The sequence below is a fragment of the Mesoplodon densirostris genome, chromosome 16 (genome assembly GCF_025265405.1).
Source record: "Mesoplodon densirostris isolate mMesDen1 chromosome 16, mMesDen1 primary haplotype, whole genome shotgun sequence".
NCBI lineage: Eukaryota > Metazoa > Chordata > Mammalia > Artiodactyla > Ziphiidae > Mesoplodon > Mesoplodon densirostris.
Window position 1 is genome coordinate 43,768,464 of NC_082676.1, and position 24,162 is coordinate 43,792,625.

At 51.5% G+C, this 24,162-nt stretch overlaps 2 protein-coding genes across 4 annotated transcripts; one reads left to right on the plus strand and one right to left on the minus strand.

Moving 5' to 3' along the window:
• Positions 1-579: 579 nt before the first annotated feature.
• PHKG1 (phosphorylase kinase catalytic subunit gamma 1) lies at positions 580-9,167 on the plus strand. The gene is made up of 10 exons (XM_060078417.1): positions 580-691; positions 2,881-2,972; positions 3,446-3,624; positions 4,060-4,114; positions 6,561-6,626; positions 6,905-7,068; positions 7,449-7,539; positions 7,676-7,829; positions 7,975-8,100; positions 8,473-9,167. Exons 2-10 carry the CDS (start codon positions 2,890-2,892, stop codon positions 8,716-8,718), a joined length of 1,164 nt encoding a protein of 387 aa, XP_059934400.1. The 5' UTR covers positions 580-691; positions 2,881-2,889; the 3' UTR covers positions 8,719-9,167.
• Positions 9,083-24,119, minus strand: SUMF2 (sulfatase modifying factor 2). 3 transcript variants are annotated; one of them, XM_060078419.1, is made up of 9 exons: positions 22,970-24,119; positions 19,553-19,709; positions 16,028-16,142; positions 15,550-15,594; positions 15,034-15,184; positions 13,746-13,801; positions 11,515-11,599; positions 11,190-11,334; positions 9,083-9,926 (listed from the first exon to the last, which is right to left on the minus strand). In XM_060078419.1, exons 1-9 carry the CDS (start codon positions 23,112-23,114, stop codon positions 9,842-9,844), a joined length of 984 nt encoding a protein of 327 aa, XP_059934402.1. In that variant the 5' UTR covers positions 23,115-24,119; the 3' UTR covers positions 9,083-9,841. The 3 variants fall into 3 exon arrangements, with proteins under 3 accessions (XP_059934402.1, XP_059934401.1, XP_059934403.1); XM_060078418.1 differs by having other exon boundaries at positions 15,034-15,307; XM_060078420.1 differs by lacking the exons at positions 13,746-13,801; positions 15,034-15,184.
• Positions 24,120-24,162: the final 43 nt, after the last annotated feature.

Below are 24,162 nucleotides of genomic sequence, written 5' to 3' on the forward strand. Positions count from 1 at the left end.
ACCCAAACAGCCTAAAGCCACACACGGTTAGAGCCCATGTGCTTTTCCTGGCACATGGAACTCATTCATTAGAAACTGCAGGCTGAAGTTAGGATGAAATGGAGGCAGATCAGAGATGGAGTCTTGAAGGGAATGTTCCCTAGCCTTTGAGGTCTGCATTGTGTCAGGCAGCCACACAAACCGTAGCTGAGCGGGTCCCTGTAGCACCCAGGGCTGCAGGGTGGGCACGCCAGTGTGCTGGGGTGTCTCCAGGGCTCTGCTCTCAGCACACACAGGAATGGCTCCTAGGGAAGCCAGCGTGTTCCCAGCAAGATGGCTTTATCTCCTCTAAGCCTGGAGGTTGAGTGAGCTCCAGAGGGAAGATGGGTCATCTTGTGCTGTCCTGCCTGCTCCCAGGCCACCGGAGCTTCCCTCACCCTCCACCAGAGGTCGCCCCTGCTGAGCTTTGGCCCCGACTCATACACTGTCACACTGAGCCTTGGCCTGCACCCCAGCTTTGCAGCTGGGATTTATTTTTGGCACATCAGCCTTCTGTAGCAAAGCCTGAAGGAAGAGCAGCAAGATATCCTGTTCTGGCCACAAGCGTCGGCTCGGGACACGCTTCAGCCCTCTGTTGTCCTCTGTCCCCAGGGGGCTCCTGGACCTTTGGGATTCCTGTCACGTTCATTCCAGGGCCTGTGAGGACATAGAGGTGAGTAGCTGTGTGGGGAGCGGGAGAGGCTGTGGCGTAGGGAAGACAGAACCCCCCACATCCCTCAGACCCACCTCTCCCTGCTTCTGTGGCACATGGGCCCAGAAGCATGGCAGCACTGATTCTCTAAGTTTCAGGGAGGGATGTCATGTTCCGAAAAGGACCAGGCTACCTACTCCCGTTTGGGGACCCTTTCCAAAGGCATCTTCGGTAAGGCATGGGGAATGCAGGCGGGGGCAGTGGACAGAGGCGCGAAGTTGGCCCCCGGTTAGGCCTAGAGTAAGGGGATAAGGCAAGATAGACCTCCACCGCCCACCCCAGGAGACGGGAGTGCTGCTGGGGCTCAGTGGGGCCAGTTGTGCCAGGGAACGGGCCCCGACGGGACGGCATCCCGGGCTGGGTCCACATACGCCGTCTGCAGCAAGGGAGAGACCTTTCCTTACCCAGCTTTGGGAGGTGGGGGGAGGAGGGGGAACAGATGCCCCTCGTGGGAACTTTAAAGGGCTTACCAGGAATTGGGCTAGTTTTTATGGGGAACAGACACTCCGGTGCTCAGCTGGGGTTGCTGACAGGGTGGAGCAGAGACAGCTCCAGAGCCTGCTGTTGGCAGAGGAGACTGTTGTTATTCTAATCCTTCCTCTGGTAACCAGGCACCCAGCAGTGGGGACACCAGCCTTCCTGGAACAGCCAGCCTGTCCTGAGGCAGCCAGGGCTGCTGCTTGGCTGGTCAGCAAATTGGCCTCTTTGACAAGCCAGACCTTCTTGCACCCAGAAAAGGCAGTGGAAATGGGACCAGAGGCATCTTTGGCCCTGCTGAGAGGCAGCTCGTGCCCATTTTCTATCTGCCCCTCTTCCTGTTGGTACAGCATTTTCTCCATTTCTCAAATCCTCTGTGTGAGGTAGGAGTTCCGTACCCAGTGGCCTCTATGTTCCTGAAGCAAAGCCGGCCAGCTCCTCTGGGTCTAGGCCTGAGTGTCCTGGCTCCGTTCTGCCCCACACTGCAGCAGGACCACTCAGGGCTCATTGGCCATCGTTAGGTAGGACACAGGGCATTCTGAGGACATGACCATCCTGCTGGCAGGAACCTGGACCAAAGGGACACCTCCAGCCATTGACTTATATCTACGGAGCAGCACCTGCGACACACCTGCACTGGGCACAGTGGGGAGGGATGGTTGGGATGATCTAGAGATGATCACGGTGGGATAGAGATAAGAGAACAAGTGATACCAGAGGCTGGGACCAGGACTCACCCATCAAACTCTGCATCCCTCAGAGCACCTGGCACAGTACTTCTCAGAGTATGGAAGGAGGAAGGAAGGAGGGAGGGAGGGAGGACGGAAGGGAGGAAGGAAGGGAGGAAGGAAGGGTGAGGGAGGGACAGTGATCACGAAAACTAAGGGCAGAATGGGCGAGGAAGCAGCAATGGGAAGCACAGCAAGGCTGTCCCAGAAGGAGGGGTGTTTTCTGGGTAGGACAGTTACAAGTTGGGGAGATAAGGAGAGGTTATGGGAGCAGCATATTTGAAAATGAAACCATGAAGCTTCTCACCTTTTCCAGAAGTGCAGAGAGCAGGCCGAGGAAAAGCAGGACCAGCCTCATCACCGCAAAGAGGAAAGGAAAGAGCACTTTAATTTGTCCTTTGCAGAGTTTCTCGGTGGTGCTTTCTAAAATCAAGCGTGTGCTGGCCCTGTCAGAACTAACCTTGCAGCCTGGTGGCCCGATTCCTGCCTCAAGCCTGGGCTTGGGCCTGGCTGCCCATCTGTTGCTCCTACCGGGGAGCAACAACTAACAACGAGAACATGCCGGGAGCCACATGGTCACCTGGGGTCACGAGAGCTTACAGCCAGTGGGGAGAAGCAAGTTGGGCTCTTTCCAAAGCTTTTTAAAAAATTCATAAACATTTATTTTGAATTTCACAAGAGGCCAGACCGATGCCAGGAAATACAAAGATGAGGGAGAGGGACTTCCCTGGCAGTCCAGCAGTTAAGACTCCACACTTCCAGTGCAGGGGGCACGGGTTCGATCTCTGGTTCTGCTGGGTGCCTGGTTACCAGAGGAAGGAACTAAGATCCCGCATGCTGTGTGGTGCAGCCAAAAAACAAAAAGGGAGAAACAGTTTCAGCCCTCAAAGAGCACATCCCCCAGGTAAGGAAGGCTGACCGCTTCTTTCTGTTCCCCTCTTTAAGGAGCTGAACATGACCCAGTACAAGACACCACCAGACTCCTATTCCGCACAGGGCTTCTATGAGAACTACGATCCCAAGGAGATCCTGGGCAGGTAAGGCCCGGACCTTCCCCATGAAGTTCTGTCCTGGGCTCCGGCCGGACACTGGCCCCATTTCCATCCCGAAAGCACTGTCCACTTGGAGAAACTCTCAGTTCGGGGTCCTGCCCTCCTGCACCAGGATGGAGGAAGCGGGTATAAGAGCACCCAGATTAGAGACCTCTCCCAGCCAAGAGCTCCCCCAGTTTGGGAGCAGGGTCAGGAATCAGGTGTCAGAGAGAAGCTTATGGCCCTGAGAGGGTACAGCTTCTTCCTCCGTGCCGAGAAAGAGCACTGAACTAGGAGCTAAGAGGCCCCAGAGCAGGCTTCTTCCTCTTGGGCTCCAGGCAGATCGCCCTCTCTGTGCCTTCTTCATCTTACCATCCCCCAAAGCTCACAGGGAGTTGGGGGACAAGGCAGGACATCTCTGCTGTGGCCTGGATCTGGGGTGAGGGGCCCCGGGGATGATCTGTCCTCTGCACCCCCAGGGGAGTGAGCAGCGTTGTCAGGCGCTGCATCCACAAGCCCACACTCCAGGAGTACGCTGTGAAGATCATCGACGTCACGGGTGGGGGCAGCTTCAGCTCCGAGGAGGTGCAGGAGCTGCGAGAGGCCACGAAGAAGGAGGTGGACATCCTGCGCAAGGTCTCAGGACACCCCAACATCAGTGAGTGATGGCCCCGAGCCGCGGCGCGGTGCCCTGCCATGGGTGTGCTCTGATAACCCAAGCCGGGGAGTGTGGCCCCAGTTCAGCGAGCCAGAACCACCAGAGTGTCTCCCGCACCCCGAGGCCCTGAAAGCCCAGTGCCCAGAGGCTTGAGGCTCCCGGCTCCACCCTCACTGCTCTCGGGAGTCAGCTCTAAGCCCCCTCTTTCAGCCCCACAGAAGGGGTGACAGGCAGGGCTGGGTGCAGGTGCGGGAATGGGAGTGTGAAGTCCCTGGGTGCCCCCTCCCCTGGTGCGCCTCCTTTGAACACCATAGCGATACCCCTTCCAGCTTCTGAGTCTGGCCACAGCGGCCTTAGTCCCCTTGCCCCCGCGCCTCCACTGCCCCCGCCTGGGTTCCTCTGTTGCCTGAGACGAGCGAGCCATTTCCATTTCAGTACAGCTGAAGGACACTTATGAGACCAACACTTTCTTCTTCTTGGTGTTTGATCTGTAAGTACCCAGGCCTGGGGCCTATTGGAGAGGCTTCTATTGTAGTCCCCCATCCAGGGCTTCCTGGAGACGAGCAGCCAGCCCCTTAAACTGTGGATGCCAAATAAGGTCACAGACACTTTAGGCGGATCAGCCCCTGGAGTCAGGCTTCCAGGTTTTAAATCCTGGGTCCATCACTTATGGGCTGGATGATTTCTGTCAGTATCAGCTTTCCCATCGGTATTGCAGGAGTAATAATGGCACAGTGACTGGCACAATGTAAATGCTAATAATTATGAACCACCATGATGATGACCATGGTGGTCATTCAATACTTATTCTAGACGTGAGGATACGCAATCCTACTTCATGCACTAATTTTCACAGGGTGTGAACAGAAAGCAATCGAGTCATAAATCACACACAGAGTTATACAAATACACGTATATGTAAATCTGAGCAGGGGTCAGAGGGAGTGGGCAGGGAATGCTCTCCAGGAGGTGACCTGAGCAGAGACCTGGATGAAGGGAGGGAGGGATCTGTGCCAAGACCTGGAGAAGGAGCCTCTAGCAGAGGGAACGGCCAGAGCAGGGGCCCTGCCAGGTGGGCTTGGCACGTTTGAGGCTCGGCAAGCAAGTCAGGATGGGGGAGTGGAGCAAGCCTGTGGCGATGGCAGGATGCAAGCTCGGTCAGTACTAAAAAGCAGATTATGCAGGCATTTTAGAGGTAAGAATTTTGGAGGGCTGAGAGCAGGAGGGTGATGTGATCTGACTTACTTTTATAAAGGGTCCCACTGACTGTAAGGGGGCAAGAGTGGAAAGGAGGAAGCCAGCGATATGGGGGCAAGAGGCCCACCAGGGAGACAGGTGGTAGAGATTGTATTTGGGATGTGGTTCAAAGATTGACATCATCATCGTTGTCGTCAGCAGGAGCATCAACAGCAACATGTCACTGTTCCCCTGCTTGTGCACCAACAGGGCTATTGAGATGAGCTCCTTGTCACAGGGCCCTCTGCCCTCAGGGACCAGTGGGCCTTTTAGCTGGGAGAGCTTCTGTTTTCTCAGACAAGGAAAAACGATACTGTCCCTCTCACCGAGCTCCAAGCATCAAATTCAAACAACGCAAAGTGCTCTGTGAACCGTGCACTCAGACTTCTTACCATTGTTACTGGAAAAGGTTCCCAAAGAAGGGAACTCTCCAGCTCCCATGCCCCTGCTCCATTCGAGTCCTCACTAAAGGACACACACCTCTGTTGGAGAGCTGTCTTGACTTCTCCATATATAACTGCTAATTTAGGGACTAGCTTTACTTGAGAAAATCATTCAAGCAGATTTTGTATTGCTGGAACACTTCATTTTGTAGCCATACTGAACACGTGCCGTGTTAAGTTTTTCTTGGAGACACAATTTAACTTGGCCTGTGTGTACAATTCAACCACCAGCTCCAGGAAGGCAGGAGCCTGCTGATGGACCTTGCCAGGGTCTCAGTGTTGACTGGTAAATCTTTTTGCTGCTGCTGCTATTAGTGAGTTCTCCTAGTGTGTTTAAAATGGAATTAAAGTGATCAAAACTGGAGGCACACACTGCCTTTTAGGGACACAGTACCAATCGTGTATGAAACAAGGCTCACTTCTGTAATTTCTGGGTTGCTCCTCAAACAGAACTCAGCTCCCCGCCCCACTGGTTAAGTTCAAAGATTTTCTTGCTTCCCTCAGATACTGGCCAGAATTCTTCCCTTGGGCCCTGCTTTTCCTGGAGGGGCAGGCGGGATGCACCTTTCCTATTTAACCAAAGGAGACTTTCCTAGGACCCCTCCAGACTTGCCCAGCTCTAGCTGTCTCAACTCCGTTCGGTGGCACTGTCCTGTAGAGCCCTTGGGGGCAGCTCAAATGTCTCTAACCTTTGAAGAAGTTGCTTGGGGAAGCTATTTTTAATGCTGCCCCAAATTGCCCTTCAGGGTATAACTAGATGATTCTAGCAGAAACTGCTTTCTAGATCATCCCAAGTGAGAAAATGGAACTGCAATTCTTAATCCTACGAAATCCTAAAATAGGTAAAACTGCTCTTCCATCACTACTGTTGCTTGTTTGTTCCTGGGAAAAATCAGGATACTCGTGTCCTTCTGATCTGGGTCTGGGGCCTTGTGCCAGTGGCTCAAGTTCCCTCTCTCCCCTCCCAACCCTGATTTTGACCCTGATGGATCCCAGTCCATGCTGTCACTCCCACACATGGGGGGACCTTCGCACTGGTGCCATCCCCCAGCCCGCAGTCTCCCTTGTTCTTCTTTCAACCTTCGGAGACAGCCTCTCCACTCCCTTCCCTAGCCCCTCCCCACAGACCCTGGTCCTTTGTGGGGAGCAGCCCACTTTGCCCCTGGAGGTGTTAGGGTGGGAAACAGTTTTCTGGGAGCAGGGTAAGGAGGGGGTAGCCTTGGGGCACATCCAGCTACAAACCCTCTGTCCCCACAGGATGAAGAGAGGGGAACTCTTTGATTACCTCAATGAGAAGGTCACCCTGAGTGAGAAGGAAACCAGGTGAGGGTCCATTTGCCCCTCTCCCTACTTCCGGCCTGAGTCCCTTGCTTAGGCACCGAGGTCTTGGAGGAGGCGTGGCATGCACCCGTCTGGGTCGGCAGTGTGCTCCGCTGGCTTTGGTGGCCTCCTTTCCTCCTTGACTCAGCCAAGGTAGGCCTGGCCTGTCTTGAGTCCTCCCTCACTTGCAGTCCAGCCGGCTTATGGGCTTTGGTGTCCCTGCCTGTTACCTAACCCTGCAGAGTAGCAGATGACAGTAACCTGTTCCTGTCCCACCCCAGAAAGATCATGAGAGCCCTGCTGGAGGTGATCTTCACGTTGCACAAACTCAATATCGTGCATCGGGATCTGAAACCTGAGAACATCCTCTTGGATGATAACATGAACATCAAGCTCACGGACTTCGGCTTTTCCTGCCAGCTGCAGCCAGGAGAGAAGCTGCGAGGTCCGGTAACATGGTCTTGGCCCATGTCAGGGGCTCAGGCTCTCTCCTCAGCTCTCCTAGGAACAAAGATTGCCTGGGTTTCCCCCCCAAAGTAAAAATCCTACCATTTCAGGGCTGGGTGTTTCTTCCCCGGACTGGGCTGCCAGGTTCCCACTGCCTGCATGCCAGGCCAGGATAGCTAGAAGTGACCAGGCCACTGCCGGTCCCCCATCAGGTGGCCACAGGACCCAGCACCCTGGCCCTGCCCTTGGCCCTGGGCCAAGCCCGTGTTCAGAGAGTCCCAGCCCAGCCACCACTTCGGTTCCTTCTCCATTGTCTCTTTGGGCTTTCCTCTTCCAAGTGCCTCTGCTGACCTCTTCTGATGGAAACTATCCCTGCAGAGGTCTGTGGGACCCCCAGTTACCTGGCCCCTGAGATCATTGAGTGCTCCATGGATGATGACCACCCTGGCTATGGGAAGGAGGTGGACATGTGAGTGTGCTGGGGGGAGGGAGGTGACCCGTAGGGACAGGGATGCCCCCATGGCCAGGAGCACCTGGCTGGGGAGGAGGGCACGGTGGGAGCTATAGCTAGCCCTCCTGCCTTCCTCCCCACTGCCCGGTGCCAGGTGGAGCACAGGGGTCATCATGTACACGCTGCTGGCCGGCTCCCCACCCTTCTGGCACCGCAAGCAGATGCTGATGTTGAGGATGATCATGAGTGGCAACTACCAGTTTGGCTCACCAGAATGGGATGATTACTCGGACACCGTGAAGGACTTGGTGAGAGGAAAGGTCTCCTGGCTCGGGGGTCAGGCGAGGGGCAAGTACAGTGGGGAGAGGGGAGTGTACCGTGCATGCCACGGGATGGAGGCCCTGCCAGGAGGGACCCCCCATAGATGTCTTCTGTTCTGTCTCGTTCTCTCAGGTCTCCCGCTTCCTGGTGGTGAGCCCCAAAGGCCGCTGTTCGGCAGAAGAGGCCTTAGCGCATCCCTTCTTCCAGCAGTACACAGTGGAGGAAGTGCGTCATTTCAGCCCCCGGGGGAAGTTCAAGGTACTTAAGCTCGCCTGCCACTCAGGGCCCTGGGGCAGGTGCCGCAGGCCCCTTAAGCCCAAGCTCCCCGTGCCCTTCTTGGGGACTCCTTATGCCCACGGGGTTTCCAGAGCACCCACCCTTCTCCTCCCGCCCAGCCCTGTGATGGTTGCAGCTCAACTTCTGGCTTCTGGCTCCGATAGCCTCAAGCCCTGCGCCTGCTTGTCGGGCAGGAATGGGGGTAATGGGGGTGGGGGCAGGCGGGAACGCTAGGACAGGCCCAGCGGAAACCACACGAGCCCTCGTGGCAAACAAGCTTAGGGCCTGCCGTCACGGACCGGGAAGGAAACAGGCCGCGGGGCGGGTCCAGCTCTCAGGCCAGGCCCTCCGCAGGTGATCGCCCTGACGGTGCTGGCTTCCGTGCGGATCTACTACCAGTACCGCCGGGTGAAGCCCGTGACCCGGGAGATCGTCATCCGAGACCCCTATGCCCTCCGGCCCCTGCGGCGACTCATCGACGCCTACGCTTTCCGGATGTATGGCCACTGGGTGAAGAAGGGGCAGCAGCAGAACCGGGCGGCGCTCTTCGAGAACACACCCAAGGCCGTGCTCCTCTCCCTGGCTGAGGAGGGCTACTGACGGGCAGGGCGGCAGGGCAGGTGGGACGGGGGTCAGGCCGGGAGGAGAAGCCACCGATATGGAGGACACAGGAGTGAGAGCGTGTGCAGGCCCCTGTCCAGAGGGGGTACTTGGCCCCAGCCTGGACCCCAGGAGCTGGGGCCACTCTCCCCTCTTGGAGGCATCACGTGGTGGTCAGTGCAGTTGGAGCCAGGCCCACGGAGTGGGGGACCAGCTGTGCTCCAGAACCAGGAGCACCCTGCCTCTCCACGGCCCAGCTATACCACCATGTCCGCTTGTCCTCACGGGAGGCCCACAGTTACTGACACTCGGTGCACCGCCTTTAGGGTCCCAGGGTGAGGATGAAAAAAGAACAGTCTGAGAATTGCAATCACAGGATATTTTACTGACCTCACAAAGTCCAGTGACACCACGGGAGCAGGTTCTTCTCTGGGGCCATGTTTTTAGAGGCATAGGGCAGCCCTTACATAATTAATAATAGAAAGGGAAGCTTCTGCTGTTTGTCTTTGTGGAGTATTATTCACTCTGTGTCTCCCATGATACACAGTTGCGCCTGGTAAATCCGTCGTTCTCCTAGACCCTTTTAAGACTGACTGTGCTTTAAAGAGCCCACAGAACTGCATTTCACATACGGTGGAAACTAGGTTCCCTCCGAGGTGCATGAAACCCCACAAATAAGGCAAATGAAGGAATCATTTTCCTTCTACAGCAACTTGCTGGGAAAACAAGGAGACCTGGGGAAACTCTGCCTTGAGCAAACAATGTCAGGTCCCCGGGTCAGACAGCGAGAAAGGAGGAGAGAGCAGATTTAAAATTCTTTCACAAACTGCCTTTCCGAGCACTGTGCCCCAACTGTTTTGAGTATGTGGCCCCCATACGGTCAATATTTGACCTCTAAGAGAAACATCCGGCTCCTGGGCACAATCAGTAAGTTGGGCCCCTTCTCCAAGAGACAGTGGCGCCCCTCCACGGAGGTCAGGGTCCTTTCCTGTCCCGGGGAGAGGTGCCTGCCACAGAGGATGGGGGAGGGGATGGACGTAGTCCCGAGTTTGGCTGTGTTTAGCATGTGGCCAGGGGGTGCCACGGGTGCCACGGGGGACTCTCCTCATCTCTGTGTGGCTGCTCACAGCTCCCCAGATGGTCGGCCTGCACTGGAAGCACAGCGGAAGCCTAGGTTGTCTGAGGCTGAATCTGGAGTGTTGCCCATCCTGCCACCAGAGAAGGGGAGAGAGAATAGACATTTGTTGAGAAAGGGACGGGGGCCTTACCCAACTCTCCTGCTCCAGCTCCCAGGGCCTGCTGTGGTCTGGGGCGCCTGGGGACTGGTGGGGGGGCATACACAGTCTGGAAAGAAACCTAGTGTGAGGGTAGGGCCTGAGGGTGTGCCATTCCTGGGTGAAAGGGGTAAGAAGGGACCTTGGGACACAGTGGAGGAAGTGAGGGTGGTCCTGAGAGACTGAACTGGAAGGAAGGAAAGGCCACAAGTAATAACTTCGACTGTCGGTAGTTTAGAATAACTCAGCCGAAAAAAACCTGTCTGGCAAGAAGTGAGACTATCATAGCACCAATCAGTACCTCACACTTTGCAGAGAAGTTTCACACGTATTCCTTCATTTGCCATTTCCCTTACTGCTCTGGAAGGTGTGTTTTGTTCACCATCTCACAGACCCAGAGTCAGACACTAGAAAGATTTAAATGTCTTGCCCAAGGCCAACCACTGCTTCAGTGGCACAACAGAATCAGTGGCAAACCCAGTTTCCTGGTCCCCAGGCCAATACTTTCTCCACTACTTTGTCCTAAAGGAAAAGGTGAGGAAAATCCAGGGGGCTCAATGTATCAAAGAAACGCCTGCAAACTTGACACTCTGAGGCCACAGGAACAGTGGCTTCTCGACAGTCCTTCTGGAACCCAGGAGCAGGAGGAGTGGCAGGGAGATTAACCAAAATAAGTCCACAGATGAACAAAGTGGAAGGTCCTAGAAGGGGACTCGGGAGCCGGGGACTCCACCATTCAGGTGCCACCGCTAGCCATCTGTGTGCAATGAGCAGGCTCCAGGACCTCCCTGAGCCTAGTTTTTCTTGATAGTAAAACAAAACGGTTGTAGAAAATGCCTTTTCATGTGCACACTCGTTGGAAGAGTCAATATTTCCATGACCCCTGGCCATGACCTATCGATGTGGCCATTCCACTTCCCTCTCTCTGCAAGCCTAGCTCGGAGGACAAGAGGGGAAACCACATAATTAAGATGCTGGACACAGAGTCTGCCTTGGTGCTGACAGCTGGCAGGAAAAGGCACCAGCAGTCCCGGGCTCTTGGCTTTTCATGGCAAGTGTGGCTTGCTTCCTCTTCTGTACCCACAGCCCCCAGTGGAGGGGGAGGCACGGCAGCGGCGGCCATGCCAGATCTGGTGCCACCTGTGCTCTGGGAGACCAGGACCCAGACCCTCAGCCCCCAGCTACCGAGCCCCTCACCTGGTGGTGACCCGGGCCCGGTGATTGGCAGAGCCATCCGCCGTGTCGATCCAGGACGCCCCCCGGAGGACACGCATGTCCTGGTCGGCAGGCTGGTATGGTGACGCTGTCCACTCCCACACGTTGCCCACGAGGTCAGAGAGCCCTGAAGCACAGCGGCAGGTCTGGCCCAGGCTGGGGAGCACCACCCCCGCCCCTCCTGGCCATCGACGGCCCTGGGGAGCTAACGCTTCCCCGTGCTGCTTCTCTCCGCCTCATCTTTCAGGCAGGACCATCCCAGAAGCTGAGCTGTGAATGCTGACAGCAACCCGACGGGCAATCTTACCGTAGTTGTTCTGTGGGGGGAAAGCGTTCACCGGGGAGACTCCGTGGAAGCCATCCTCAGCCTTGTCGCCCTGGGGGAACTTTCCCTGAGGGGGGAGAAATTTAGGCTCAAAGATTTACCATCCCATCCCAAGGCAGCTGCTCCCACCTGCCCAGAGGAGTTTAAACCAAGGCCATCTTGCAGTATCCTCTGGGGTAGGGGAAGGGCACGGGGCAGTGACCCGAGGTTCCCACCCTGAGCTCCCAAACCAGCTGCCTCATGTCCTCCACCATGACCTCCTGGCTGGATTAGGAAGTGTGTCGTTTCCCCTGTGTCCACACCAGCCTGCCCCACTCCCACCTTCTCAACTTCCTCCCCATGTGCCTTGAGAAGAAAGGCTCTGCCTCCCCTCCTCCATGACCTGCACCCGTCTCCTCAGGAACGAGACGCTCATCCTGTGCTCCCCTGTACCATCGCTTTCCCTTCTACCACCAACAGGCTTAACTCTCCCTCATCTGCTCTGACCCTGCCTTCCTCACCTCCTGCTTTTTACCGCCAAAATTCTGGAAAAGTAACCTGTATTTGCTGACGCAATTTGTTCAACTTGTTCATTCTGCTTCTCATTGAAATTGGAGTTCAGCTGCCCCTGCTCTATGGAGGCTGATCTTATGAAAGGGAAGAGGAAGGGGCTACAATTTACTCATCGCCAACTATGTGCTAGGGCTGCTACATCTATGTCTTTAGTCCTGACCAGGTTGTGAGGCAAGTATTTTCTCCCTTTAAAAAGCTAGCAACTGGGACTTCCCTGGTGGTGTAGTGGTTAAGAATCCACCTGCCAATGCAGGAGACACGGGTTCGAGCCCTGGTCCGAGAAGATCCCACATGCCACAGTGCAACTAAGCCTGTGTGCCACAACTACTGAGTCTGCACTCTAGAGCCCACAAGCCACAACTACTGAGCCCATGTGCCACAACTACTGAAGCCCGCACTCCTAGAGCCCATGCACCACAACAAGAGAAGCCACCGCAATGAGAAGCCCGCACACCGCAACGATGACCCAACGCAGCCAAAAAAAAAGCTAGCAACTGAGACTCAAAACAGTTAATTTATCAAAGATCCCATGGTGAATAAATCAGATCAGACTTTTTGCAAAGCTCTGATCCCAAGATCATCTAAAAGGTCAGTCTACCCCTCAAGCCCTTTTCAAGGCTTCACCCTAAAATGCTGGCGCTGGGCTCCCCTCATGCTGCAGAGTCCCCCTGGGGGATGTCATTCCTGCCTACAGTGTATGCTGTTGACTCCAAACCAGTTGCTCTGACCCAGACCTCTGTCCTAAGCTCCAAACTCATACTTTCAACCTCTTACTGAGCATATCCATGACCCAAAGGCAGCTTAAGCTAGGCTGATCCCAAACCGACCAAGTTCTATCCTTCTGACCCCCAACATGCATATTATCTATACTGGATAATGGTCACACCAGCACCCTCTTGCCCAAGCTTGGATTCATGCTTGAGTCCTTCTCTCTTCCACTCCTCCATGTTTGGCGGAGTACCAAACCCTGTCTCTCCCCTCAGGCAGGCGTCTCCCACCTGGCTTCCTCTCGATTTCACTTCCACTTCATGCAAGTGTTCACATCCCCGGGCCATGGCCGCAGCCTCGGATTCAGAGACCTCCTACAGCTCTACTTCATTTGATCCCACGCAGACCTTCAACAATCGGCATAATCCCCCCAGATCAAAGTGACTGTTGTCATTGTTGTCCCTCCCCACTGCCTGGAGGGTAAAATCTAAAACCACGTCTTGGCACCCCTGGTCCTTCATAATCTGCCTCCAATCCACTGCCTACTTCATCTCCTGTACCTCCTGTTTCCCTGTGCGCTAGCCTCTCCGAGTCTGGCATGTCTCTGAACACACAGCACCCTTTCCTAATGCACTGCTGACATGCATGTTATTTCGTCCACTTTTCTCGTGGTAAACTCCAGTTCAGTCAGCTCAAACGGCATGTTCACCGTGAAGTCACGCCCTGCTCCTGCAGCACAAGAGAGCACACTCCCAGCACACCCCCCAGCACACGCTGCACGTCTTCACTATATAGCCCCACCACGTTGTCTTCTGCTTTACCCCTTTACCAGCTTTCAGTTCCATTAGAACACAAAGGCCTCTGAGTCCCACAGCCTAACACAGTGTCTAGCCCACAGCAGGTCTCAATCAACACTCTGAGAAGGGACAGGAGTGAGGGAATGTGTGTCTTACCTGCCACAGGTTGGTGCGGTTTGGCTGGAACTCGTTTCCCCAGGGGTAAACCTGACCTGCCAGGAGGGCAAGGAGACAGCGGAGGAGGGAGAGGTGAGGAGTTGGGGAAGAAGGGAAAGGCAGAAAGAGCGAGGCAACCGAAAGGAAGTGAGGAAGTGATGAGAACAGAAGAGTAAGATTACTTACTTTTACTTCCCACACACCCCTCCCTTCCGCTCACAGTATTGCACTTGGAGGCCCTGGCTTCTGATTTGCTCCAGGACAGGACAATTCTAGGTGTGGTTCTGACCAATGCCATTCTGCAAACTATCTGTTACCAGCTCATGCTGGGATAAGTACAGAAATTGAGAGTAAGCATTGAGAAACTTGTTCTTTACACTTAGACTGGATAAATGAACAAGCAACCTCATTTATCACATTAATGACTTTGACTATTGGTATAGGCAGTGTTCATTCAAAGACTGTGTAGAGGTGTTGAATATGGGAAATTGCTATTTCACTCTAACTTTCTGTTTAGCTAGGATTGAAAACTAACAAAGTTATAAGTAAACAGCAACGTTATATTAATCCCTATACAGCTATGGAAAAGGTATACAGTATAGGTAATCCTTTTCTTTTTCCTATGCTATGTTGTTCTGATTATACTTATTGAAATGGAACATGTCTGTAGACTCTCCAATAATTAAAAAAATATATGTCTGTTTTTTTCATTCCATTTTCCAGTTACTAATTTTTATGCTATTTTATGGAAGTATTGGTCTGAGATGGATTAGAAATAACACCAACAACAACTGGTCCATCACTACACAGTGTAAGAAGCACTGCTCGGGGCTTCCCTGGTGGAGCAGTGGTTAAGAATCTGCCTGCCAATGCAGGGGACATGGGTTCGAGCCCTGGTCTGGGAAGATCCCACGTGCCGCGGAGCAACTAAGCCCGTGTGCCACAACTACAGAGCCTGTGCTCTAGAGCCCGCAAGCCACAACTACTGAGCCCATGTGCTGCAACTACTGAAGCCTGTGCGCCTGGAGCCCATGCTCTGCAACAAGAGAAGCCACCGTAATGAGAAACCCACGCACTGCAACGAAGAGTAGTCCCCACTCGCTACAACTAGAGAAAACCTGTGCACAGCAACAAAGACCCAATGCAGCCAAAAATAAATTAATTAAATTAAATTAAAAAAAAAGAAGCACTGCTCTAGGGAGCACAAACCTGTCCCACCCTTTAAAGCCCCCCATGCAAGGCAGGATGGGGAGAAAGAATAAAGGGAAATTGCTTGGCATCTCTATACCCTTCAAGCCCCCTCGGGCAGCAAACTCCCACTCTTCCTCAATGGGCAGCCGTTTTCCCCGCCAAGCACAGTAGGCACGGGCATCATTCCAGCTCACGTGTACCACCGGGAGCTCCAGTTTCTCTCGGATGCCAGAGCCGGGACCTGCAGGCTGATAGCCAGGATGAAGTGAGACAAGCTTCTGGGAGCTCGTGGAAGTCTGAGGAAGGCTAGGCTTAGGGTACCTGAGTTCAGCTTTTACCACAGATGGAGCAAGGAAGTGGGAAGAGAGAGCCTGGTGAGTGAGGAGAGGTCCAGAGTCAGAATGAAGGACTAAACATGAGATGCAAGGGAGAAATGGGATGGGCCAGGGGTAGAAGGATTAGGGCAGAGAAAACAGGGTGGCTTGGCTGCTTCCCTGAAACTTCTCTGTCATCCTTTTAAACTCAGTATTTCTAGATGGGCAAGGGTCTAGGGAAGCCAGGCCTCCCAAGAGTCAGCAGGGGTAGAAAACAAAGTAGAGGAACCAACCCTTACCTGCCTCCAGAATGCCCTTTCCACTGGAAGCCACCAGAGGAGAGACTGCAAAAAGGAAGGAACACGACTAAAAAGATGCTCTGATCCAGCGAGGGCACCTTCCTGACTGACACCCAGGAGGCAAAGCAGAGACTTCAGGCTGAGACTCAGGCGGTCCAAGTGAGGCTGTGTCCAAAATCTCACCACCCGTATTGGAGGGAGGCTTCTCAAGAGGTTCTCTTGCTGGTCCAGGGAGTATCTTGAACCCTGTGTGTGTCTGCATCTTTACAGAGTCTCTCTATACAGAAGCCAGCACGGGGTGAACTTCCTGGGAGTGTGTGTTCATCTGACTCTTCCAGGGTGGGTCTCTCTTGCTTCCTCCCTGCCTCTGGTTCTCAGGTTTGATTCTCTACTGTGGCCCAGGGGACTCCAGATCCCACGGGATTCTCTGTCTAGGTCCCACTTCCATCCCCTCAGCTGCAAACCTAGGTTCTCTTACCTGCATTTTCTGGGTTGCTTTGTTTCTAAGCTCATCAGAGACAAGGTCCTCAAAGACAAAGCTCCACCCAAACACCTCAGCCTCTGTCTGGTACTTTTTCTCCCTGACAAACTCCCTGAAAAGAGATGTTTCATACGGTTTAGCTAATGGGGTTCTGTGCTCCACCCTCACCCTCTCCTGTTCCAGAAAACCTCATACCCCCTTATCCTATTAGTCACACATCACAGAATTTTCATGAACTACAAGGAATTCACCTGACAACCTGAGCAGGTTTTCTTTTAATATCTGTTGCTGTGTGTGCAGTTCACAGACAGAATTCACTCTTTTTGGTGTGTAGTTTTGTGAGTTGTGACAAAGTATGTAGTCACTATCACTATCAAGATACAGAGCAGTTCCATCAACCACCCCCCAAAATTCCTCTATGCCTCTGCAACCACTGATCTGTTGTTTGTCTCTATAGTTTTGCCTTTCCCAGAATATAAATTCACATAAATTGAATGATACAGTAGTATGTAGTTTTGGGGGTCTGGCTTCTTTCACTTAGCATACTGCTTCCAAGATTCATCCCTGTTCCTTTTTTTTTTTTTTGCAGTTTGTTGCCTCTCATTGCTGAGTAGTATTTCATTGCACGTATAGGCCATATTTTCTTTATCCATTCACCAGTTGCAGGTCATCTGGGTTACCTCCAGTTTTTGGAGATAATGAATAAAGCTACTGAGGAGATTCAAGGGTGGGAATGGGTCTCTCTTCGGAAAGGTCTTCGTCACATACCTAATGTCACAGCAATCACAGGAGGGAGGCAGAACAGGGGTTATTATCTCCCTCTAACAGATGAGAGAGGTTGAGTCAAACAAAAATGACTTGCCGAGGTTTTAGAATGGATTTTCATATAGTTTGGTATGGCTGAGCAAATTTCAGCAAGCAGATTTCCAGGGTAAGATGGATTGTTTTCACTGGGCTAAGAGTACTCCATCTGTGCCAGACCTCTGATATGAGAAGACATTGTTCACCCATCAAAGGGGCATTGAGAATGGAGGAGGAGATGAGATTTGGTAGCAATAGCTATTTACTGACCTCTGACCACCTGAACGGTTTGAGACTCTTTTACCAGAGAGGCAAAGACAGATTATGGGTTCTAAGCAAAGTTTCGGGGCTTACTGGAGGTGACATTATATTTCCATAATATAAAAGGTCAATTTAAAATATAAAAGAATGCATCTAGGGCTTCCCTGGTGGCACAGTGGTTAAGAATCCGCCTGCCAATGCAGGGGACACGGGTTCAAGCCCTGGTCCGGGAAGATCCCACATGCCGCGGAGCAACTAAGCCCGTGCGCCACAACTACTGAGCCTGCGCCCTAGAGCCCGCAAGCCACAACTACTGAAAACTGCGCACCTAGAGCCTGTGCTCCGCAACAAGAGAAGCCACCGCAATGAGAAGCCTACGCAATGAAGAGTAGCTCCCGCTGGCCACAACTAGAGAAAGTCTACACGCAGCAACGAAGACCCAACACAGTCAAAAATAAATAAATAAAATTAAATTAAAAAAAAAAAAAGAATGCATCTACCTAGCTAGCTATTTCTGGTTGTCATGATGTGGTGCAAGCCTGATCAGAAGTGATTTCTCCTTTGATTTTAATAACTTTCCTGTTTAAAAATACTTTTTAAAGCATATATAACATCATATTATAGAAAAACAAGGAAATAGAGGTAGGTAAAAAGAAAAAAACTGAAATCATCCATTATCACACCAACTAAGATATACCTGTCCATATTCTCTCCCCCTTCACCCCACAACCAAGGATTTTTAAATAGCTTTCAGAAGGTGCTTCCTGTAATTATTTTCCTTTGGAAGTCACAAAAACATGAGCAGAGGGCTTCCCTGGTGGCGCAGTGGTTGAGAGTCCGCCTGCCGATGCAGGGGACACGGGTTCGTGCCCCGATCCCGGAAGATCCCACATGCCGCGGAGCGGCTGGGCCCGCGAGCCATGGCCGCGGAGCCTGTGTGTCCGGAGCCTGTGCTCTGCAACGGGAGAGGCCACAGCAGTGAGAGGCCCGCGTACAGCAAAAAAAAAAAAAAAAAAAAAAAAAAAAAAAAAAAAAAAAAAAAAAAACATGAGCAGAATCTGTCACCTAATGCCATGTTGCATCTTCCAGGTCTTTCTTAATGCCTATACATTCTATACATATAGTTTTAAAAAATGGGATCATACCCTATTTAGTATTTTGTAACTTACTTTCTTCACTTAACACTTCAGAACTATCTCTTTTTGACAACAGGATTTTTTAAGGGCTGCTAAGTAGTCTGTTATATTGATACAATATGTTTAAGTGATCCTAAAATTGTTAACATTTGTTTACAAGATGACATTGTAAATGTATTCGCATTGTATCAATAGCTAAACGTTTTTTAGCTAAATGTTTTTGGACAACTTTTAATTCTTCAAGACAAATCCCTAGAGGTGGAACCAATGAGTCAAAGGGCTTGAGGAGTATACTGACAATCCTTATGCTTATTTCAGCCTGTGTCTCCTGAATCAAATTTTCCCCAAAACTTTTTATCCTGAAAAGTTTTAAGTCCACAAATGTAACATTTAAGTCATTTCTCACATTTGCTTTATTGTCTTCCCATCCCCTCCTCTTCCTTTCCCTCTCCTCCCTATATACTCCCTCCTCTACCATTTGAAGGTAAGTTATAGATATATGTCCTGGATCATTTTCTACTTTGGCCTACCCAAAACATATCACCTTGGGGACACTGACGTAGCTCAGCATGGCTTCTTAGATTAAGCTGGAACCAAAATGTTTGATTCTGGAAACAATGCCATTTCCCTAAGTAAATGTAAAGGGAATTTAAGGGACTCTCAGCTACTATGACCCTTCTCCCAATTTCTTCTCCCCTGCTGCAGAGGTTTCTGTTGAGTGTCTGACTTCTGCCCATATTTCTCAGCGCTATGTCCAGTACACTGGGCAATCCACTGGCTCAAGAGTCAGAGGATCTGAGTTCCAGGCCCAGCTCTGCCACTAACAGAAACTTTGGACTTCAGATACTTTTTTTTTTTTTTTTAAATTTTGGCTGTGTTGGGTCTTCATTGCTGCACGAGGACTTTCTCTAGTTGCGGTGAGCGGGGGCTACTCTTTGTTGTGGTGCGCGGGCTTCTCATTGCAGTGGCTTCTCTTTGTTGCGGAGCATGGGCTCTCAGTGTGAGGGCTTCAGTAGTTGTGGATCGTGGGCTCTAGAGCACAGGCTCAGTAGTTGTGGCGCACGGGCTTAGTTGCTCCGTGGCATGTGGGATCTTCCCGGACCAGGGATCGAACCTGTCCCCCTGCATTGGCAGGCAGATTCTTAATCACTGTGCCACTAGGGAAGTCCCTGGACTTCAGATTCTTCATCTTAAAAACGTAGATAACACTTATCTCACTGTACCATTGCAAAGATGATATGTGGTAGTGAACAAGCTAATCTCCTTTTAAATATTATGAAGATTAGAATAGCCTTTACTTCTCCTGGAGGAACACTGGATGTACCTGAAGTCTTTGTTGGTGACAGGAAATATGTCGATGGCAAAGGGTTTTACTGTCACCTCCCGGACAGGTCCTTCACCATCTCTGCCATCTGGTGAATTTGTTCCCATCTGGAATCTCCCACCTGGTAGCTGGACCATGTTGGTCATCTGCCCATTCCCTGCAGAGAAAAAAAGAGTCAAATATATATAAAAGAAGTGGCAATATTTGGATCATATGTAACTCATAATGCTATAATGAAAAAAACAATGGAGGCTTAAAAAATTTGGCTTTAGGACTTCCCTGGTGGCGAAGTGGTTAAGAATCTGCTTGCCATTGCAGGGGACATGGGTTCGAGCCCTGGTCCGGGAAGATCCCACATGCCGCGGAGCAACTAAGCCCGTGTGCCACAACTACTGAGCCTGCACTCTAGAGCCAGCAAGCCACAGCTACTGAACCCTTGCGCCACAACTACTGAAGCCCGCATGCCTAGAGCCCGTGCTCCACAACAAGAGAAGCCACCGCAATGAGAAGCCCGCACACCACAATGAAGAATAGCCCGCGCTCGCTGCAACTAGAGAAAGACCGCGTGCAGCAACGAAGACCCAATGCAGCCAAAGTTAAATAAATAAATTTATTTAAAAAAATTTGCCTTTAAATTCTTGTTCTGTCACTTAATTTGCTGGGTGACCTTGGGCAAATTACTTAGTCTGGATTTCAATTTCTTCATGTACAAAATGGGGATAACATCTAACTCAAATGCCTGGCTGTATTAAAATAATGTGTGAAATGTTTAGCACGTGGTAGGTTTTCTTTTTTTTTTAATTAATTTTATTTGGTTGTGCCGGGTCTTAGTTGCAGCATGCAAACTCTTAGTTGCAGTATACATGTGGGATCTAGTTCCCTGACCAAGGATCGAACCCAGGCCCCCTGAATTGGGAGCACAGTCTTTTTTTTTTTAAATTTATTTATTTATTATTTTTGGCTGCGTTGGGTCTTCGTTGCTGTGCACGGGCTTTCTCTAGTTGCGGTCAGCGGGGGTTACTCTTTGTTGTGGTGCGCGGGCTTCTCATAGGGTGGCTTCTCTTGTTGCAGAGCACGGGCTCTAGATGCATGGGCTTCAGTAGTTGCAGCACACAGGCTCAGTAGTTGTGGCTCACAGGCTCCAGAGCACAGGCTCAGTAGTTGTGGCACTCGGGCTTAGTTGCTCCGCGGCATGTGGGATCTTCCCAAACCAGGGCTCGAACCCGTGTCCCCTACATTGGCAGGCGGATTCTTAACCACTGCGCCACCAGGGAAGTCGCTGGGAGCACAGAGTCTTAACCACTGGACCACCAGGTAAGTCCCAGTAGGTTTTCAACAAATGTTTAGTTCCTTTCCTTACCTCTCTATTCTTCTGCACGACAACCTTTTGTCCCAGCGAGATAAATCTAGACACTATACTCTGAAATACATCTATCAACTTTCTACCCATACTACTGCACACGTTTCTCTGACTCTTCCTTTTCACTTGTTTGAACTCTTATCAATTCGTAGTGATTTTCACCATTATATCATATGCTCCAGAAAGAAAAGAACTACATCTGTTTTGCCAGTGTATCCCTGGCACCTAGCACAAGTGCACAGTAATTATCATCAAATGACTGAACGAACTGCTTTACACTTGCTGTTTGGATACCTCCCCAAATCATAGAATTAAAAGGACCTTGGGCTTCCCTGGTGGCGCAGTGGTTGAGAGTCCGCCTGCCAATGCAGCGGACGCGGGTTCGTGCCCCGGTCCGGAAAGATCCCACATGCCGCGGAGCGGCTGGGCTCGTGAGCCATGGCCGCTGAGCCTGCGCGTCCAGAGCCTGTGCTCCGCAACGGGAGAGGCCACAACAGTGAGAGGCCCATGTACCGCAAAAAAAAAAATAAATAAATAAAAGGATCTTTATTTCAACCCCCTCATATGACAGGAGGAAACCAAAACCCAAAAGGGAAATGACTTAAAGAGCTAGTTAACAGGAAAAACCCAGGTCTCCTTACTTCCAGGTCAGTGCTATTTCCCAAAGGTGACACTTCTCTGGCTTGACATACTATTTTGTTATGTTTCTACCTAACAGTGTCTAAGTACTATAATTTCCCTAAAGGCAGAGTCCACATCTTTTCATGTTCCCCAGTATCCCATCTTTGGCCCTTTTCTCATTCTCATTCTGACACACTCACACATGATTTCGTCCACTTTAAGGGGGATGAGGTTGGAATAAAGAAAGCAGGAAATTCTCAGATTAAAAGGGAGTTAACAAACAACACACAGAGACTTCCCTGGTGGTGCAGTGGTTTGAATCTGCCTGCCAATGCAGGGAGACAGGTTCGATCCCTGGTCTAGGAAGATCTCACATGCCGCATAGCAACTAAGCCCGTGCGCCACAACTACTAAACCTGTGCTCTACAGCCCTTGAGCCACAGCCACTGAGCCTGCGTGCCACAACTACTGAAGGCCATGAGCCTAGAGCCCGTGCTTCACAACAAGACAAGCCACCGCAATGAAAAGCCGGGACACTACAACGAAGAGAGTAGCCCCCGGCTAGCGGCAACTAAAGCCCACGCGCAGCAATGAAGACCCAACACAGCCAAAACAAAACAAAACACACACACACACACTAGCAATATATGAATTTTATTTAGACACTAATTCAACAAGTAAACTATAATTTTAAAACATTTACAGTAGGTGAACTTGAACACTAACTGGATGTTTAATGGTGTTAAGGAGTACGGTTAATTAATTTTTTAGGTGGGAAAGTGAGTGATACTTTTTTTCCCGTGACTTCTTGTCTTTTTGGCTATTCAAGTTAAATATTGAGGAATAAAATTGTATCGTGCCTCGATTCACCCCAAAATGAATTTCCCAGGGGAAGGAGAAAGTGGGAAGGGTCCCAAAGAAGCAAGATTAAAGCCATAAATTGGCAAACGTTTAAACTAGGCAACGGGTACGTGGTGGACGGGAGAGGATCGTTTTATTCTTTTTTTATGCTCAAAAGAACCCAGAATAGGGCTTCCCTGGTGGCGCAGTGGTTGAGAGTCCGCCTGCCGATGCAGGGGACACGGATTCGTGCCCCGGTCCGGGAAGATCCCACATGCTGCGGAGCTGCTAGGCCCGTCAGCCATGGCCGCTGAGCCTGCGCTCCGCAACGGGAGAGGTCACAACAGTGAGGCCCGCATACCTCAAAAAAAAAAAAAAAAAATCCAGAATAATACGTTAAAAGTAAAAAAGAAGTGAGATACACCTCGCCAAGTTGGCCGCCTCTGGGAGGGACCTCCGGCCGCTGCAAGATAGCGCAGGACGCTGGCAGACCGGCCATCGTCCTTTTCCCCACAGGGGCCGAGCGCCCCACCCCTTTTCTCCTGCCTCCAGGGCCGAACGGAGCCAGGGGCAGTCGGGCACGCCAGCACACTGACCTAGTTCGAGCCACGGGCCGGAGAGGAGCGACAGCAGAGTCAGCAGCGGCGACAACGAGGTGCCCATGCCGAGAAGACGACCCCTGGAGCCCCACGAGAAGACGCGCCACCGTGCGGCCCCGCTGCGCACGCGCGCCGCGCGCATCACGTCGGCGGCCGTGCCCTGCGCACGCGTGCGCACTGCTCCTCTACGCGGCCCCACCTAGAAATTAGTCCTGGGGCCGAAGCTCCAGTGTTGCCGGGCCAGGTAATTAAAAGGCGGCAATTTTCTCGGCGTTGGGGTTAAAGACCCTGCCATTCCAGAAGCCCCTTCTTTAGCTTGTGAACATTTGGACGGACTGATCTCCTTCCCTTTTGTGCCCTGGAGTACCACCGCAAGATCACAGAAAACGTTTCAACTTCCAACTTATTGTATGCTCACTGTAGGCAACTACGAAGTCCTCAAAACGCAAAGCTTAGCAACACAACTTCCCTTTCAAGGTCTTCAAATATACCTACTGTATTTTGTAGCAACATGTAGAAGAGAACAGTAATTTGGGTGAGAAAAATAGGACACTAGAGGGTTTGGAAGGGGTATCAGCCTAAGCAAGGTTCCGAGGTGCAAAAATACCATCTTGCCTGAAAATCTCTTACCTCACCTGGTCCTCAGTCACTACGCCTTCAGCCATGTATTTAACCTCTGCCTTTCCTATTTTGCCTTTAGACTTGCAGCTCTTTCAACTCCCTTGACTCTATTTCCATCTTTCTACTCACTACAACGTATCATTTCTGGGAAGCAGTTTAGCAAAGCTACTTCAAAAGCATGAGAAGTCCAATTTATCCAAGTTTTTTTTACTCAAAAGCAGCTGTCCCCAACCTTTTTGGCACCAGGACTGGTTTCGTGGAAGAGTTTTTTGGGGGGGCGGGGGATGGTTCAGGCAGTCATGCAAGCGATGGGGAGCAGCAAATGAAGCTTTGCTTGCTTGCTCCCTGCTCACCTGCTGTGCGGCCTGGTTCCTAACAGGCCGCTGAACAGTACTGGTCCTCCGCCCAGGGGTTGGGGGGACCCCTGCTCAAAAGGATTTATACTAAGGAAGCAGGAATGCTTTCAAAACCTTAAGTTACTTAAGTCTTATTTTATAACTGGCATAAAAATGGAAAACTTAAATGCTTAATGATGGGGAATTATTGGAGATAAATTAAAATACATTAGA